This window comes from Miniopterus schreibersii (assembly GCF_964146895.1).
Source record: "Miniopterus schreibersii genome assembly, chromosome: 12".
Lineage (NCBI taxonomy): Eukaryota > Metazoa > Chordata > Mammalia > Chiroptera > Miniopteridae > Miniopterus > Miniopterus schreibersii.
In genome coordinates this window covers 51,799,838-51,820,297 of record NC_138112.1, presented here as the reverse complement: position 1 = coordinate 51,820,297, position 20,460 = coordinate 51,799,838, and the positions used below count along the sequence as shown (strand labels likewise).

The following is a 20,460-nucleotide window of genomic DNA, read 5'->3' as shown; positions in this document are numbered from 1 at the left end:
ATTCTACAAATTATTCTTTAGATTTTAATAATCTTGCTTTTTGGCATGCAAAATTAAAAGGTACGTAGCTGGACACTAAATGTTGTTTATCTCTCCTGCCTGTCCTTTCAATAGGACTACTGTGATTATTTATCCTACCTATGATTCAAACCTATCTATTCCTAAGGTCTACAGTATTATCTTGAGAAAGATTACATTGATTATAATAGTCTCATTCCATCTCCCGTGCAGGTTTTTTTTTTTTTTAACTATACACACAAGTAAATTTTAGGACAAGATTAGCTTGAATTCATGAGCACCAATATTATCCTGATTGTAAAATATTCTTTGCCCTGACCCATTTATCAAGTCAAATGATTACAGAAGGGTCTCCAAAAAGTATGATAGACTTGTCAATCAGTAAATGATACTTAAGTGGTGCTGTGCCTCTAGTACTGATATGATTGCCCTCCCTGGGTTTGAAAGAAAAATTTATTTAAATATGTGCCATTCATAGTATTTGGCCAGTACCAAGCAGTGTTTTATATATACTATTACTTAAGTTAGTCCATCAAACAGGTCTAATGATCCCCATTTTACAAGAGAGGAAACTACGGTTTAGACTGTCAGGTACCTTGCCTGAGATAACAATCCTCTGGTCAAAATAAAGAAGAGAAAGGATGGAATTAGCAAAGAGCAACTTGTGGTTTCAAATTCTGGCTTTGTGGGGTTTTAGCTATATGCATAAAGGAATGTTAAAAATAATAGTGTTTTGGTTATGATTAAATTATTTTCAATTATCTTTGGAAATGTGGTATCTGTTCTTGGCTATGTATCAAAATTACCTTAGATCCCTTGAATCAATGATTTCCTAATGCTATTGTAGGGACTGAATGAGTCAGAATCACTTGTATTTTTTTAAATGTAGATTGCCTAAGTCCACAAAGAAGATCCTGAATGGAACTTGGAATCTGTAGTTTTACAAGTGATAAAGGTGATTTCAAGCATACTAAGAACAGAAAACAATCATTAAGTTACTTTCATGATCTTTAAGATGAACTTGTAATCAAATTTTTATTATCTTAGCCCCTATTTTTCTCCCAATTTGAATATTAATTTAGGGATACCATGATGTATCTGTTTTTAAAGATTAAGAGAATATATAGTCTTTGGTTATTAGTTTGAATGAAAATAACAAGTGCTGCAAACTTGGAAGACACTGAAAATATAATTCCAATAACAAATAATTCTGAACACATGCAATATTCAAGATGCTAGGATATTTGGAGAATAACAGAATTAAAATTTATTTAAAGAATATATTTTAAATTTGAATTGCCTAGGCAGTAGGCAAAGACCTGGAGATACAAACATGAGGAAGCTACAGCTCCTGCTCATAAGGAGCTTACGCCTGGACAGTGGCAGAAGAGGCATGTCTGTAACAGAAAAGTATGCACAAGGGGGACTGCTTCATTCCACCAGGAGAATCTGATGAGGAGGGAGAACAGACAGGCCCACACACCTTGTGAGGAAAATGGACACAAAGAAGAGATTATTCAATTCTACCTACAGGATTGAAAGAAAACTTTATGGAGGAAGTGATCTTTAACTGGAATCTTCAAAGATGAAGAGATATTCTTCAAGGAGATAAAAGAAAAAAACAGAAGATAGAGGAAACACTGTGAACTCAGAGGCAGTGTTGTGAAATAGCAGGATGCCAGGGAGCAGGCAGAGTGGTTTTGTGGCTGTCGTGCAGCCCGTGAAAAGGAGGGAGAGACAGCATTTTAGACAAGAAGATAAAGGGAGGCTGGCTTTCAGTAATGGAGGGCCTCGCGTTCCCTTATAATGAATCTACAATTTATATCAGAGGCAATGGGAACCCGTGGAGCAGTTTCAAGTACAAAATAAAATGATCAATTGCAATTTAGAAAGATCCTTCCAACAGTAGTGTGCTAAGAAGAAAAAAGAGTTAAAAAATGGAGACAAGGCTGCTGCACCAGTCCAAGCTAGAAATGACTCAAGCAGTAGTCAGGATGGTGAGCAGGCAGTAGTGAAGAGAGGTGCTACAGAAGCAGGATTTACGACAATCACTGGTATGATGAAAGTGACGAGAGAAATGCATGAAGAATGACAGAAGGTTCCTGGCTGTGTCTGTTAAACATCGAAAGTTCCTTATTTTGAAAAAATCACTTGACTGATTTAAACTATTTTGCCATGCCTACATGTCATAATTTCATGACTTATAGCTGGAGAGTGTATTAGATTAATAGAATACTTTTACTGAGGACAAGTCCCTTATTCAAGGAATACGGGAGCATAAGGATCACAAAGGGGATATTAAGAAACAAAAAGCTGTACATTTAGTGTTGATTTGAAACTGACAAGGACTATTTGGTTTTCCAGGTGAATCATTTTGGTGGTATAAGTTTTTTAAAGAGTCTGGCATTTTGATATTAATTATTTTAATCTATACACATTTAAGCCCTTACATTAATCCTGCATGCTCAGGTGAATCAGAAGGGCTGTCTAGTAATCTGTGAAGTGTCTTAACATCCTGAGTAGGGAGGGAATGCATGAATTCAGATGGGCGTTATTGTTTGACACAGATGAGATAGATCTCAAGAATATAACATTCTTTTCATATTTTTGAGTTGGCTTTGTAGTTCACTTCCTTTATGCGAAATCCATTTTAAAACCTTCTTAGTTGCAAGAGTAAAGAGAAGTATTAATGGTCTATGCCACTTCCAATAATCCCTTAATCTTTGTGCCAAAATGCCCAACAAGTAGAAATAAACTTTTAGGGGGGAAAAAACCCTCATGACAACAGTACGGTGACTGCCAGAGGAAAGGGGGTGGCAGGAGGTAGGAGAGCATAAAGGGGGGATAGTGATGGAAAGAGACTTGATTTGGGGTGGCAAACACACAAATACAACATACAGATGGTGTACTGTAGAACTGTGTACCTAAAACATATATAAATTTATTAACCAATGTCACTCCAATAAGTTCAATTAAAAAAGAAAAGGAAGTCAGTCCTGTACGCTCCCAGCAACGATGGATGATTGTTTTAGCACTAGGCAGTTACATGGGCCCTTGTCTTTAATTAAGTAGAACTAGTGGAATTTTGAGGGTCTCAAAAGATTTGTTTTTATGACAAAAATAATGCTATCATCACCTCTCTATGTAGGTCTTATTTCTGTAAGTAGAGATACACTCCATTCAGTTCAGTCTTCGTTATTTGTAAAGTGCATTACTTTGGAAGAAAGAATACATTAAGCCTCATCACACGTAGAGACTTAGTGAGAACAAGCAGTATGTGAACCCTATGCCAGGAGGACTACATATATGAGGGTCAACTGTGATTCAAGAGAAGGGGGTGCCTGAGGCTAGGGATTAGAAGTGGAGAGAGTCGGCGATTAAGGGACTGGTGATTAAGAAGCAACTGGAATAATATAAAACTAGAGTCTGCTACAGCAATGGAAACTTCAGCCAAGTTTCAATTTTTGCAATATGAGTGCCTTTTATATGGAAACTGTTTGAGGATAAAAGCGCCCATATTTTTCAAATGCAGATCTGATCATGACAAGTTCTTCACTTTACTAAAAAGAACCTGGGTGGGATCTAAGGCTTGCGCCTGGACCTGGAGGTTCTGTTCCCGGAGTGGTCATGCTTGCTTGCCTGCCCAAGCAAAGGTTAATTAACCACATTTGGCTTCTTCGTCTTCCTTGTCTGTGAAATATTTTCCGTCTTCGAAAATATCAGGCCAGTTCATTAATTCACTCAAGATGTTTTTGAAGATCAGCAGGTCTTTGGAACAAACTGTCAAACCCAGGAACACAGGGTACTCTTTTGAAGGCAGGTGGGGAATAAGCAGACATGAAACCATTTACAGTGATTACCTTCAATGGGCACAATTAGTTTATGGTAGGAAGGGAGGTGAGTGACATTTTGGGTTAAGTGACTTTCCTTAATATTTTTAATGTTTTTGTATGTCAATAACAATGTATAAGTCAAAGTTAGGAAAAGATAAAAAAACCACAGACTTTAAAAAGAAAAGAAAATTAAGATATTAAAGAGGAACAAATAAGAACAGTAAAAATTAGCATAGTGGTTATGATTTCTATATGAGCTGATTAAAATGTCAAAAATTTTTTTATATTTTAAACATTTATTTGATAAAAAGATATAATATGACAACTTATATGTGTGCTTCTCTTTTCACAGATAACTCTGAGTGCTTAAAAATTTATGAATGCATAATAAATAACATTTAAAGAAATAAGAGTGAGGACTTTATATAAATGCAGATGTGGTCTGAAGAATTTTAAAAGACCAAAGAAAAGATCATCAACATTTCTAACTGTAAATCAAAACCTACATATAGGGATAAATATTTGAATAAACAGAAAATGTTATGTTAAATCAAATATTATCCCACTACTGAGAGATGATAAACATTGTTAACATTTTATTGTCATTCCTTATAGTTTCAAAATGCAGGTGTGTTCCAATAGGAATCAAGTGAAATTGTATCTAATCTTATGTAATTGCATGTCCTTAAAAAATGTTAAAAGTGGCATTTTAGTTGGTTATATGATACTCCACAGAATTTGAATAAATAGTTCCTTATTTTCTGGTCATTTAAGGAGTCTCTTTCCTATTTTTGCTACTCTAAATAATAACATAAGAATCCTCTACATAAATCCTGGACTACCATTATTGATGATTTCTTTAAAATGGAGTATTAGAAATTAATTTCAAATACTGTCCTTTCCTAGTTTTAAATGGAACATAAGCTTATTGTAGAAAATCTAGAAAATGCAAATACATTTAACATTAGACAAGATGTAAAGAAAATAAAATTCACCTGTAATTGTACTTTTCAGAGGTAACTCCTGGTAACACTTCGATATATACTTGCAATTTTTTATCTGTGTAGCTATAACTGCTCTTTACTTTGATTTCTGATACTATCTTTGCCACATATAACTTTAAAATCAGGTTTATGTTTGCTCAGAAAGCATTATATCCTTGTCTAAATTCTGAATTACTTTACACAACAGGAAATCATCTTTTATTTAAAAGGGAAAAGAAGGTCTTTTTAATACCGGCCTTAGATGAGATACTATCACTAGTTTGTAATGTTTATTTCTCAATTTCCCTCTTGGTTGATGATCTACTCAGGATATCTTCTTTTACTTTAGCAGTTTTGATCAGTCACATTTCTCCCCAGGGAGATTATTTTTTTTTCCCTTGAGAGTTTGAAAATATATTAGTATAGCAATTACATTGTAATAAGTCTAATATTTTAATGCCTTTACATCTATAAGCGTATCTGATATGTTGACTGGTGGCTAATGGAGCACGCACATGGATGGCTCCCACTGCCCACAGCGGGGAAAGACGATGTCTAAATTCATTACATGCCACTCGAGAGCTCCACAGCTAGGCACTCATCTACTCTTCTAACCGCATTTTCTTCAATCTTCCATAAATGTATGTTTCACAGACACTTCTTACAATTTCCTCAGGTGGAAATTGTGCTTCTGTACACGTGTGGGTTGAATTTCTTAAAATGACAACCCACTTTCTGCTCTTTCTTGGCTCATTAGAGTAAGCACCCCTCTCTTCTTCCCTTTGAGTCTCTGATCCACTATCACAGCCCCTGCCCCCCATTTCATTTCAGATGCAGTTGATGGCTTCTCTCAGGGCTTCTGTGCTTGAACCATGAGGCAGTCCTCACTGTGCCTGGGGTCCTATTCCTCCTCTAGGCAGTAGGATAACGGACAGCAGCACTATGACCAGTCATTTTTATGTCAACCAACTTACTAAGGATAAGAAATGGATTCTATCAGATCAGGCTGGCTGACTGCTAGTGTTAGCTAGAATTAAACACATCAGCTATTTAGCCACCTTTTCCTCAGATAATGGGGCTAACCACAATAACCTCAGTCAATGGGAAAACTCTTATGATATACTGATTTTGTTAGAAATGAGATCTTTCACTATCCACCATAAGAGTATTATCATAAGTATAAAATCTACAATGTTATGCGATGAATGGTCCTCTTCAATGTGGTGGCTTTGAGCAATGAACAACCTATGCTAACATATAAGCCTCCCAGTACTAGCATTGCACTTCTTTTCAGTGTTTATTATTCCCTTTAATCTCTAAACCAAGGGCATAAATTAAAATATTGTATGGTCTGTTTGAAGATACACTAAACAATATTCTCCTTCTACAAACTAAAATGAACCTGAAGAAAGCAGACTCCAGTGGAAGATATTAACTATCATCTTTGTATTAAAAGTTACTCATTGATTACAGTGACTGTTCACTTTTTTCTCAAGCCCTTCTCTGATTATTTTAAAGTTAAATACCAAATGGCCTTAAATTTCTTCAAGCAAGTATGTAACATCAGTGTCATTCCACACTTGGAACTAAGTGCTTATTACTTGTACATAACATCAACATCATTATTGGAGTATTGCTAATCTATCGACAGGTACTATCTCACGATGTCAATATACTAGCACTAACACTATCTTACTCTATGTATGATTTGGGGAAAGTTATTTAAGCTTTCCGAATCTCAGTTTCCTCATCTACCTAATGGAGAGAATATTGGCATTGTGTTTTTGGAAGAATTAAAGATATTATCTTAAACGTGTCAATCAGTGTCTCCTGTCTTCAGGCACAGAGAAAATAGAACCCCATTCACAGACCTTGCTGAAAAGGTAGGCCTAGGCCTAATGTTGCCCTAGACATTGGTTCACAAGTCAGTATATGTGATGTTAAACCAATCAGATGTTGTCTTTGAGAAATTTGCACATTGAAATAACTGGATGATCCATGTTAAATAAACTACAGAAAGCTGACCAACATGGTCATGTATATAGAGCCAAAGAAGATAGATAACACAAGTATAACAATGCCATAGCACACTGGACTTTGAGCGAAAGACAGGGCATGGTTAGGCAAAGGTAGTTATCTTCCTGACAGAACAGAGTAGACACACAAATAGAAGCACTGACAACAGAAGAAAGAAAGAGAGAGGGAAGGGAAAGGGAAAGGGAAAAGGGAAAAGGGAAAAGGGAAAGGGAAAGGGAAATGCTTAGTCCCAGAGAAAGAAAAAAGGAGTAGCTGTCTGACTATATTCTACTTCACATGAGGCCTTGGAGGTAATAAGCTTTTACTTTCAAACAGATTTTCCTTTGTCTTTCCAGCAAATTCTCCTCTGAGTCTGAGTTTGTTGGCATGGTTTTCTAATCCAAATAATCCCTTACTTGAATGAATGGAATATAGCACCTTTCTAGCACATGCTAGACACTTATGAGGGTATCACTAATCAAACTATAAACTCAAAGGGAAAGAAATTTTGACAGTACAACTATCATGTAGTTTAATTTAAGGGCATCTATCATCTGAACCACATAGATAAAATATTTTCTGCTAAACTGAACTGTCTTTGCCAGAGATGTGGCTTGGTCTTACTTTGGCTTCCTGTAAAGACAATCTAAGTGTAAAGGAAACATAAACCTCTATCCTTCTCTACATATTGAAAAGTTGTAAACACTTACAAGATTCAGGGCCATGATGATTACAAAATTGATACAGACAGCAGCAGCAGATGTTGCAAACTGCCAGTGCTGTTTGATGAAATTCCACTTGAATGATGCAAACTGTTCCATAACCACCAGGCGATACACCACAACTGCAAACACTGCAGTGATCACCAAAGATATCTACAGCGTAGGAGACCAGGGGAGACAAGCAGGCTTTGCATCATTAACAAAACAAAAGCAAAAACACAGATTCAATATGCTGGCCCCAAGAGCTAAAGAAATTTATTTTTCTAAGAAAGTATACATTAATTTAATTTCTTCCTTTAAGGAACCAAGTTACATTAGTGTCAAAATAAATAGTATAGGATTTAAGTTGGTGTAGTATGATAAAGCTATCACACTAAAATTAAAATTTTGTTGAAAATTCCACTTTTAAATGGAATGCCTGGTTTTAAAACAAGATAACTAATTCATCAGGGCAACTCACACAATTTCCATTTTACCTTAGATGATCTCTGTTTCTCCCATAGAGTGTACTCCAAGTAATCTTAAGGATATGTACATATTCCCCTTGTAACCACTCCATGGCCTGCTGTGGTTTTTATTTTGTTTAATAGTATGCATTGCCAAAGTATTGAACAGGATGTGATTTCTTACATTATCAGGGTCACAAAATGAGTTGGTTTCTTAGAACTTCCTTCTAACCCTGGAACCCACAACATTCCGATATTAAGGGTTATACTTTACCATGAAGAATATTCCTGAGATAGAAACAAGGAGACGACTGACTTTGTCTGAAGAAGGCTGATGCGGCTCGGGTTTTCCACTGATGGGATTCACTCTCTCCATCTTATAATACTTTGCTTCAAACTGGGGACGAAGTGTTTCCTATGAGAGAAACTTAGTTAACTAAATATCAAAGTAAAACATTTTTTAAAAATTTATCTAAGAGTTGATACAAAATTCCTGCATTTTGGTCTACTTTTGTATCAAGTCTTGGCAAAGAAGCAACCTTTTAAAAATAAGATGCAAATTACCTTCCAAATAAACCCTAACTATATTTTAATTAGCCCAATTTTCCACCAATGTAGTTTAAGAAAACTCATAGAAATGTTTTGAAAATAATTACATTACCTCATCATTGATCTTTTTTATTGTCATTAGATAAGAAATCTTATTAGTAAAACAAATCAAGGGAAAAATCTAATAGTGTTTAGCTGCTTCCGATTTAGATGTCAAGGGCAGTGAACACCTTTCTGCAACATCTGTCATCCAAATTTCCTTATCTCCTGTTTCCTAACATCTTACCTCCTCTTCTTCCCATTCAATAAGGTCCCAAGTATAGGTCAGTGTACTTCTTCTCCTTTTCCAGAACTCCAGGAAGACTGTGGCTGTAAAAATATTATTATTATTATAATTATTATCCAACCACATTATGTTCTTTCATCATTGCATTTCTTCTTTGGATTGATGCATTTTTACCATATTACTGAATTATTAGAATTCATTAAGTTCATACAATTAAACTTTAGTTTTTTCTCACCCTGCTGCTCCTGTCTCTGTACAATGCATTCTTAGAGAAGAAGTAATTTTTCATTGGATTAACTAAGCAGAGACTTTTGTTAGCATGACCCAGCAAAGTGATGCTACAAGAGGTCAATATTCCTGAGAGAAATATTTATTGTTCCTTTTGACTTGTACATGCTTATTCAAAATTATCTAAAAGACCTAATAAAGCCTTCTCCAGGAATGACATTAAAGGTCAGATGCTTCTTCTTCAGGATTCAGAGAAGGGTAAGGTGGGAGAGAGAGAGGAAAAGAGCAGGGCTGTCATGCCTCAGGCAACTTTTGCTCAACAAGCAGGGTCCTATGCATTAAGCTGAGCTTGCAATTTGGCCAAAGGTATAATGGCTGACATTTATACTGACAGCAGGTACATCTTTGGTGTGACCATGACACTGGTATGCTCTGGAAACAGAGAAATTCTTGACTTCTTCCAGAAAAAAGATAAACAGTTCTTATGTTTTAGAACTCTTAAAAGTCACCCAATTAACTACAAATTTATTAAACATAAAAATCCCTGGACATTCAAAGTAGAGATAATCACTTGGCTGACATTGCTGCTAAGTTAGCAGCATTAAAACAATCACAGCCCCTAATGGAGACATGTATGCTACCAGCTGAAGCAATCGGGGATATAAAAGATAATGTTATGGAAGCAGGGCATTTAGCTGTTCAACAAAATAGAAAGGGTGAGAAAAAGGCTGTAAATCTGGCCCTAAAAGAAACTTATGGTAGGTACACATGACTGACCATTCCTCCCTGATTGTATACAGTATCATATGTTACAATATGTACATGACTTAACTCACTGACAAAATGGTTTCAAAGGGAAACAATACTGCTGTAAGACATCTTCAAGATAGCTTCCCAGGTATACAAAAAAGCCAAAACTGGGCAGAGTACCACTCTGGAAAGCCCATTCATACCTGTATGGGGCATTTCCCCTCGCATTTAGGCCACTTTGAGGACTGGTATGTGAACTTTAATCAAGCCACAGAGCCATAGCCTCAGTAGTAAGTAAAATAATTTCTAGAAAAGCTTTCCTAACTTGAATCCCATCAGAGCTCCACAGTGACTGGGGAACTCATACCACAGAACACATTATACAATCTGTTTGTAAGATCTGGCTGATTTTGCAACATTTCCATTGTGCATATCATCCCCAGTCCTCCAGTCTCATAGAACAGACTAAAAGGGCAATCAAAACTCAACTGGCAAAACTGGTGGAGTCTTAATCTGCCTTGGCCTAAGGCTTTTCCTTTGATATTGTTCAACCTATGATCTCTTTTCAGCAAACATAGACTGTCTCCTGTTGAAAGTATTACCAGCAGACCTATGAGATTAGATGAAGGAATGTATGAACTTGCACTGCTGAAAGGAGACCTCCTGATTTACTGTAAGGAACTCACTCACAGCTCCTACAGCAGTATTTCCATTTCACACTTCTGGGAGATGGAGATCTACATCATGATCTCCAATATGATCTACATCATGATCTTCAGCCCTGATGAAGAGGGCCATATCAGGTATTAATAACTAACCCTTGTGCTACTAAACTTAGGGGTACTGACTCAAGGATTCACGTTTCTTATTTAAAAAGGACCCCTATAGCTGAGTGGTCATCTCAGCCTAATGGAGATCTTAAACTGAGTATCTCTAAATAACCCAAGACCACCACTAGAATTCTTGATCCAGGATCAAAGCAGATGGCATCTGATATAGACGGTTCTCCTAAGACCCCAGGCCAGGCCAGTCATGCATCATTCCATCCAGCAACTCTTACCTTTGGTCCTCCTTTTTATCACCTTTGCTTCATTTACTAATTATATGGCCATCATATTTTTGCCTGAACTCCTGAGAAGACAGTCTTCCTTTTCATAGTTTTTTAGTCTGATTTCAAGATGAACATACTCAGATTCTTATGTCTGCTTACTGCAATGACTATCCTATTTGCCCTTCAACATCTTTTGGTCCCGTCCAATAATTGTCCAACAGTGCCAATTTAACTCACTGCTGGATATGCACCCAAGCTAACCATACTCATGATAAACCAGATTAATGGGTTGGCCCTTAAGCCTTGAAAGCTTACAAAACCTAATTGGAAATAACACCAAATTTAAAATCCTTCTTTATTCTCAAACCTCTCTGGTAGGCAAATGCATATGGTCTACTATAAATACAGTAACAAAAGCTGGAGCCTACCCTCAACTAGAAAGTTATTGGCCCATCTAAATATACTCAAATTCCAATGATGCGTAATGAAATAAAGCACCACACTGCCTTAAGTCATCAGCAAGACCTGTCCCCTGGCTCACATTTTGCCCCCTGCATTGAAGAGATTCTAAAAAGTAAGTTACAGGTTCTCGATGTGTGACGGGGGGCTGAAATTTTAAGGCTTAACTCAGTCATTTCATCTTCCCAAATGAGCATTAGTGATTTAACCCCATTCTTGACAGAAGAGGGCATGAAAATGTGTTGAACTGGTCTCGAGTTGAAGATGACTAATGGTCTTGGAAATTTCAAGAAGAAACTGGAATCTGTCAAGGACTCCATGAGTCTGCGACTTAAAAAAAGTATCTATAAACCATGAAAGTGGCAAGCAAACTAGCCCTTTCTTATCATTGGTGGTGACAAGTTTTGTATGCACAGTTGGCTCTGGGATCCTGGCTGGACAAGGTGGTCTCTGAAGCAAGCAGCAAACTGAAAGAATATGGGAGCATTAATGACAGAGACCCAGATAGGTTTTAGCAAGGATGAGAATGTGGGGAGAGTGGAAGAGCTGGAGAAGTGAAGCAAGATTTATATAGTTTAACATTTTAGAGCTTTAAAAATATCCCAATGCCCATGCTACACTTCAGAGCAATTAAATCAAAATCGCAGGACAAAACCCAGCATCAGTATATTTTTAAAGCTCCCAAAGACTTCTAATGTGCTGCCAACGTTGATCCCCACCTCCTAGAGGAAAGGCAGTTATGCTCATGAAAGAGGTGAAATGAGAATCAGTCATGGTTACTGAGGCAGTAGATCGTTAACACTAGAATTGTTTAAGGTCAAGCTGTCAGAAATACTGGCTGTTGCTTTGTTTTGATTTCCAACTATTTACAAAGCATTTTAACAATCATTTTAGATACGTTACTTCTAATCTCTATCACAAACATTCTCAATAGTTAAAAATAGGAATGGCAACTACATGTACCAGATATATATGGTATACGTCATAAAATGGCTATTGTTATTACTCTCATTTTTTTAAGATTAGAAATTTGGGATCTTGAGAGGTTAAGTGACTTGTTAAAGTCACACAGCTGATTGGAACCTAAGTCATTTTAACTCAAAAAATTCATATTCTTTCTACCATACCACAGTTCCTCCCTGGATATTAATGGATAGAGCTGATATTGGAGATGCTAACAGGTGGGAATGGGAATTTGAGAGCAAGCTGGGAAAGTCTTCAAGAAAGAAGTATCCTGGAAAAGGCAGATATGAAATGGAGAAAGATCAGTAGAAATTAAAGAGCATAGAGTCCAAAGGAAGGAACTACAATATGGCAGGGCAAAGAACAATGGCTCAGAATGAGCATGGTGGCAGAGACTGTGGGATGGTGAAGAAAAGAAGCATATTAAACTTACTTAATATTAAAATAAAAATGCTTTAAAAATAAAATATATAAAGTGAAAGACATTTCACTTACAAAGAATGAAGTGTCAGTACAGATATAGATGTAGATAAAGTAACAGAAATACATATATAATATATAGATATATATAACATATATAAAATATGTAGATAGATTAGATATATTGTTATAGATACATAATGCCCAAAATATATATACTAAAGTGTTCATAGTAATTATCTGTGGGAAGTGAATTACGGAGCACTCCATACAAAGTATACACTGTCTGTGCAGTACCTACTGCCTAGTTTATCAACTCTTTCTGTTGGTCTCATGAAACTGGGTTGAGGGTGGAGTTGGAGGATAAGAGGCCTCCATTTTATTATTAGGGGAAAGCCAGGTTTCACATGAGTCATGGAGGTAGAAGGAATATTATGGAACGGCTGAAGATGATACTGCATAGTTATGTTCCTTAGCAACCATACATTGTATTTATTTTTTTATTCCTGCCTTTCTGACTAGAAATGACAAACTTTCCTCAACTTTAAAAAAACTTCAGAGATGCACATGCTGCATCCTGTCCTTGTACTTCCATGTCCATTTCCATGTCCATGTCCATTTCCTTTGTGGCCCAAAGTCAGTGGCACAGAGCAACAGAATCATATGGTCATGCATGTAAAAGAGGTTAGATTCTATATGTAGTTTTTTCCAATTTGTTTAGTTTAAATCTACAGAAACCCAAGGCCGAGCGGTTGACATGTATCACTGACCTTGTCCAGAAACCTGCCGAAGCATCTGCAACACCTTACTACACTTGCTCCCACACCCACTCTTTCTTACACTGGAAGGAATGTCTCCAAAGTGCCTTTTCACCCCTTAGTATTTTAAGTGCTTGGCACTCTGAAAATGCTCAATAAATGTCTGCTAAATTGAACTGACTGAATGGAATCCAGTGATTGTAACTCTAACTCCTGGTCAAGTGTTCTTTCCATTTTCCAGAGCTTTTCAAATTACACTCCATGGAATTTCACTGGAGATATACCAAGGTGCTCTCACCATAGAAGCCCCATTTTTAGCTGTTTTATACATTGATAAAGTTCAATTTTACTTGGAAAAACAATTATTTGATTTAAAAGTTTGAAAATGACTTCCCTATACTTCGGTAGGGGTTTGGGGGTGTCATGGAGGGTGGGAGGGTGCAGGGTAAAGAGGTCAATTCCAAACACAAGTGAATTTGAGTATGTCTGAATATGGAGAACAAAAAGGAATTGCAAGTATTGTTTTCATCAGATGAGATAAAGATTTAAGGACTTCCCAAAACAAGACCCAGCTGAAACAACAGTTTATCAGCGCAACACCTCGGAGACTGCCAATCTGGATAACACCTAGGTTCACCTCCGTTTCCCAGATTAATTTTCAGCAACATCCTCAAGCATACTTGTGCTTTCCCCACGTGGTATTGCAACATCACCATACCCGAGGTAAAAATAGAACTCTCACTAAACAGGTTCTATCATCAGCAGAGAGGCTCTGAAACTGCAATATTTAAATCTTCATGCCTGGGGAATGTTACTGCAGTTTTTTCTGTTTTTTCTTTTGGTTAACACCTTACAAATATGAAATTAATGGAGTTCTGTACATGAATGTAGAGTAAGCTAGTCAATATAAGGAGCTTATAAATATTTGTGAGGTAGCAGATTTCGAATGCTGAGCTGAACTGTACTTGACACAGACACACCTAGAAGTCATTAGTAACCAAGTCCTTCATCTCTTAATTTCCTCTTTGTCTAAGAATATGGGATCTCTCTCTAACTTTACTTCCAATTCCCTTCCCCTCTTTCTTCCTCTCTAACATTAAATAAGAAACAACAAATAACTAGGTTCTAAGAACATGGTATGGGGCAGCATTTGAATCTAAAGCACTGAAAATCTTCACCAATTCCTAAAATCAGACTTGACATTTTCCCTCCTTAATAAAATTCATTTAGAAATAACAAGCTACATGCAAACAGCATCATGTTATATTAAAACAATGAGAATGCTCAGCACAATCTTGACCAGAGGAGACTCGACTTTTATATAAAGAATTTCTCTAGAGCTAACTCCTCTGTTTGTACTCATGCAGAAAACTTCATTTGCTCCTTTCTTTCCTTTTGATTCAAACTGGCTTCATCCAGCACCCTAACTCACCTGCCTCCTTCTCCTTTGCATGCCCACTCCCTTAATCATGAAACCCTGAGGACAATGAGATTCTGATCAACATCAAATAATCTTAAGAATAAAGCATCATATCTAATGACCCTAGTGACAGAGTTTCCGTCAAACTAGAGATAACATCTAGGCCTCAGCTGTGTTTCAGCTACACGTCCAGGAAATTGGCAAAACCAGACGAAGCTTTTGAGCCAAGACACAAATTCAGACTCTTCTTCAGAGTGCAGAGACCTACTGTAGGCGCGTCGTTCCCCCACTCTGCCCCTCTCCAGGTCATGGCTCAGTACTCAGAACACTTAGCAAATAAACGCCGTTGTTGCTGAGGTGGTGGTTTAATTATTATAACTTTTCCAACCAGAAAGAAACAAATTAAAGATGCTAGGATTTTCTAATTATCTGACTTGATATAAATTTTTAGAAAGCATTAATAAATCACTTGGATTTTTTCCTAAAGGTGGCAAAATAAGTTAATATTGTCAATCTGCTAATTTTGCCATTTTATTATATGTATGCCTAGTTTTATCTTTACTTAAGTCTATATAAAATGGATTACATAACTGATAAACTGGGCAAGCGTAATCTAAAGAGGTTAGACTCTATAATTAAATGAGAGTTCTAAAATAAGGAAATGCGTAACAGTATACTACATCATACAAGAATGAACCAGTCCTGTGGTATTCCCACACAATGAAATATCCTGTATTTGCTAAAGAGAGTGATATTATTTCCCCCAGGCTACTACTTGAAGAGTTGAAAAGTTGTTTTAGGCGCGAGGAATAAGAGGCTTCACCTCGGACCTCGTCTATGCAGGAGCCCGGAGGAAGCCTGGGGCTCTCCACCTTGGCAAGGTGTCACCATACCCATATTCTACACACACACCTTCCTGTCCTGCCTCACTCACACTTGGGTCCGCCAGGATTAAGGCACTGTCTCTTTAGCTGTACTATCAGTTACCTCAAGAAGACATTTTCACAGTATCCGTGAACCCTCCGATTTTAACCCTCTAGCTCTGGGAAACGGGGACTGCCTCTGTGAACATCTCGCATTCCTTCCCAACTCCTTGAGATACTTTCACTATGCCCTCTTTTTCTCGGTCATCAACAGCGAAGTCCTGTATGGCCCCCTGCTTGCTCTGAGGCCGAGGGGGCCCAAACCCCAATTCCCGTGCGGCGCTCTTAGCAGGCAGTGACTCGTCTCCCACACTAACAGGCACTGAAGCTGAGGGAGTGAATTTACTCATCGTTGGTCCCTCAAGACCATTTTTCTCTCTCCTCCTTAAAGATCCACAGATTCGAGTCTCACATTTTCAGTCCACACTTCCTACTATCTCTTTCTGTGGAAGTCATCTAACACTTTCTGGGGACACTTCCCCAAACTTCTCTGAAGATTTTTAAACTCCTGGCTTACTGTAACTCTTACCAGCATGACCCCCAAAGTCATTCTTGGAAATTACAATATACACAGATAATTTTTCAAGGACCTTGGCTTCTCAGTTCTTTGATTTCTACCCTCAAAGTTAGTTTCTCTTACTCTACATGGCTCATGTACTTCCACGGCATACTTCTGATCAATAACTGCAAACCTCCCACAATCTCCAATTATCTTATCACCTCTATCCTTCTAGCTCACTTCCTCTAAACTCCAATTTCAGTACTCCCCTGACCTAGATTTTCAGTCCATTGACCCATCATCTTTTCCCTGTCCTTTCCTCTCCTCAAAGCCTCACTTCCTTCTTTATGTATCTTAATGCTCAATCTTATATTCACTCACTTGCATATTCCCTCAACTCTGTAGCTTGTCTCAGTTTGTCATGAACCCACAGTTTGGGCATGACGCTAGTTAAAAACAACACTCTAACTACAATGAACATGAACACTGCTGGAGAAAATCACAGCTATGATGCGTGACTTGTCTTATTTTAAATTGATATGAGTGAATCTTTGAGTCTGTCATGCTGTCATCTTTTCTCTTCTCTCTTAACATCAAGCACCTACAATCTTATCACTTTCAGTTGCAATTCTGCTGTCCATCTCATCATTAAAAATAAAGTATTTAAAGAATTATCCACCCAAATTATATCTACCCACTTATCTACACTTGTCCCCACTGCCTCTCTATTCTCACCTGCTATAACAGAAGATTTATGCATCCCTAGCTAAAATCAGGTCTTCTTAACAAACTAGAGTCCCTCTCTTATCACCTGCTCAAGGAAACTGGTCAAGGACCTATATGTACAATCATATAAATATGTCTAAGGAATAGCTTTAAGTGAAAAAAAAAAAAAAAAAGCAGATTTCAGATCTGCATGAGCCAACAATTAGAAGAATATTCTAGGTAGAAGAAAAGTGAGCTAGCAGATAATCACTTTTTTGGTATTATTGTTAAACGTATTTATTTGTTCATATACATTCACTCATTTATTCATTAATTTATACATTTATTGAACATTTATTCTTTGCCAGGAATTATTCTAGCTCTGTGGATAAAGTAATGAAGAGAGCAAACAAAAATGCTTGCTTTCATGAGCTTTCTAGGACAGGAACAATAAACAACAAAAATAAATAGAGAGTATGCTAGCTGGCAGTTAAGTGCTGTAAGGAAATTAATGCAGGGAAAAGAGATAAGACAAAGTCTTTAAATTTATTTCCATTCTATTTCTACCTCAGAATTCTATCCCTTTATTTATGACTGAAAGTGTTTATTGATCATCTTGTCATACTTCTCTGAAACAGCAAAGAATATAGATATAAATTAAAATTTTTATTTTTTTATAAAATTATTTTTAAAAATCTCTCGTGAAATATGAGGTTCCTTAAAAAACAATTTGGATTGACTTATCATTACAATTAATAATAAAACAATAGAATTTATTTGAAAATTTAATGAATATTAAACATAAGATCTAAGATTTTATCATAAAAACATCCCTTAAGGACATCATGTTCATTTTGCAGCTGATTCAGAAATCCTTGGATACCTACTAGTTCTTGCTGTAACGAGGTAGGTTTCAGCATCAACTCTATTTCAGTTTCTTGTCTTTATGAAGACATTTACTGAGAAAACATGTTGATATAAATGTGTTAATAGGAATGCAACAGGTTTTGTTATAATTATGTCATTCTCTTCCTTGAACCATGGCTGAATTAAAGTTTGTATGTGATTTATCAGCTTTACAAGCTCCGTTAGCTCCCCCTTTGCACCCATGCATGTATCTATATACTATGGAACAACTTCTATCTAACAAAGGGCATAGTTCTAGAAAGCCCTTAGCACCAAAATGGAGTTTTTAACCTTTCCATAAAGTTATAGTTAAATGAAGACCATATTATAACACCATGTGACTTAATAGGAAAAAATAAGCTTGTATGTTAAACAACTGTTATCATAAGAATGACCCCTCTATTTATCTTCTAACCAAAGACCGAAACAATTATCATCCCTAGAGAAACTTTCCAGTCCTCATTTTCCATTGTATTTATAATGAATATCATTGAACTAGCCTTAAAAAAATATAAGCATCACGTTATTTTATTATTGATCAAATATTTCTTTGTTGCTTAAAGTGCTCATGCTTCTATATGAAAAAAAATATGAGTTCAGTTTATATTCTATTTCAAAATCATAACCTGCTATTAATAATCTAACCTATGGGAACAAATTCCCTTTGTGTGATAGATATCAGCATCAGGCAGGCTATCCTATAGGACATGTAAAAAATACCAGCTTGAATCTAGAACAATGTTTTGATTTTGAGACATAGTCCTAAGCTACTCTGGTTCTATTTTCAGGTCCAGCAGTGACAATATGTGATTTCAGGTTATAGAAAATCCACTTGTGAGTAGTTCCACCATCTCAGACAAAGAGGTGTTTCTTCTTTCAATATGTACTGAGACTTAATTAGTGGGTGTAAAGCAGCTGAGTGCCAGATGAAAAGCACCACAGTAGGTAAGGACAAAAATATGTATATATAAGAATTGCACCACAAGTCATTGTCATTTCAGCTGGCTTGACTTATTGTTCAGTTACTCTGGTGAAACAAGTCCAACATGGGATTGGTTTTTCCTAGAAGATGGCATATACCTGGAAATGTATCTCAGTGAGACTTGTTTGCCAAGAAACTACTTTTTCACTCCAACTCAGGTGATTTCACACAGGTTTCTGATCACAGCTAAGTGAGTAAAGTAATAACTAAGGCATTAAATGTGTGCATAGTTTTCATTTATAACTTACTTCCGGTGAGCTCATGACAGGGAAGGTAAATGTGGTCTATCTCTAGGGTCAGTTCTAATCATTTGGTTATGATTGTCAGGAGGGCAATGATGAGAAGGATTCTGAGGCCATCGGGTCTTCAGAAAAGGAGGTCACGGAAGATAAGCTTTGGCTCTTGTGGCAGTGAAGGCAGAAAACTGCAGCAAAAGTGCTTGTAATTTTCATGCTTAGTATAGATCATAATTAATGGTCAGAAAAGAGTAACAATATTCATACATGTATCTAGAAAAATTCCTAAGGGTGCAGTACACCCAATCCTGCCAAGTCATGTTCAGTTCTCTAAGTACGGACATAAAATATTTTTTCAACTGGATTTTTTTTCCCCCTAGGTACTGACTAATCTGAAAATAACCAATTAAATTCTATTAAGCCATTGCTTAGTAACCAGATGTTTGATTAAACTTAACTTGCTTTTCTTCATACCAGTGCAGCTACAGCTTAAATATCCTTTGAGTGAACTTTTTTAAGGGGTTGGCTTAATTTATAATCAAACTCTAAAGGGGCCTTTGGGCTTCAGAAAATTGAAAACTATAGAATTACCTTGTTCTTTCCTGGGGCCAATTAACTGGGCAGATTCTTTGCATTCAATTTGAAGCTCCTGAACCTTAGCTAAAGTTTCATTTTCTCTCTCAGCAATTGGAAACCTGTCTCCTTGCACAACAGAAAGCAAGCATGAACCTCGGGCATACGGAGCTGAGCAGACTGTGGCGCCAGCCCCCAAATATTGATGTGCAGAATATCCCAGAAAGTGCAGTTTCACTCTTCTCCCTTTCATAAGCCGTGAAAGGAAGTGAAGGAAGTGTGCCAGGTTGTTATTCAACTCTCCCATTTAATCAGGCATTACCTGGGCGCTTCTGAAACTCTCCAGCTTCTCAATTGAGAGTAAAAGCAAAGAGAACAGGATGGAAACTACTTAATCGAGAAAGCTCCCAGGATTACTCAGGATCGTGTGGCTGTTTTAAAACAGGCCCCATTCACTCCCCTAACTTCTGAAAGTCATCAACAAGCCCCATCTCAGTCCTGGTGATTATTTCTAACTTAAAGCTTACCGTTTTCTCAAGGATCCCAACACACATCGATTCACTGTGTGAAGTGTAACTTTCTATGAAACTGATTTCAGTGCACTTACTACTGACTACACTACATTTTCTCTGTTCAGGTTTCAAGTACACAAATAGAACATCCTACTATGGGAAAGAATGATTTGTTTCTGAGTCAAGAGAACAACATTCGGCCAGCACACAGCCACAGGTGCA

At 36.9% G+C, this 20,460-nt stretch overlaps 1 protein-coding gene across 4 annotated transcripts in view; it reads right to left on the bottom strand.

Annotated features, from left to right (window-relative positions):
- Window positions 1–20,460, bottom strand: part of ANO3 (anoctamin 3) — a gene marked incomplete at its 5' end in the record, with an annotated part of 218,119 nt that overhangs the window by 21,897 nt on the left and 175,762 nt on the right. For all 4 annotated transcript variants that reach the window (XM_081154128.1, XM_081154125.1, XM_081154127.1 and 1 more), the window contains 3 exons: window positions 7,561–7,725; window positions 8,293–8,433; window positions 8,854–8,936. In XM_081154128.1, the coding sequence (XP_081010254.1) occupies window positions 7,561–7,725; window positions 8,293–8,433; window positions 8,854–8,936 (389 nt within the window). The remainder of the gene's footprint in view (window positions 1–7,560; window positions 7,726–8,292; window positions 8,434–8,853; window positions 8,937–20,460) is intronic.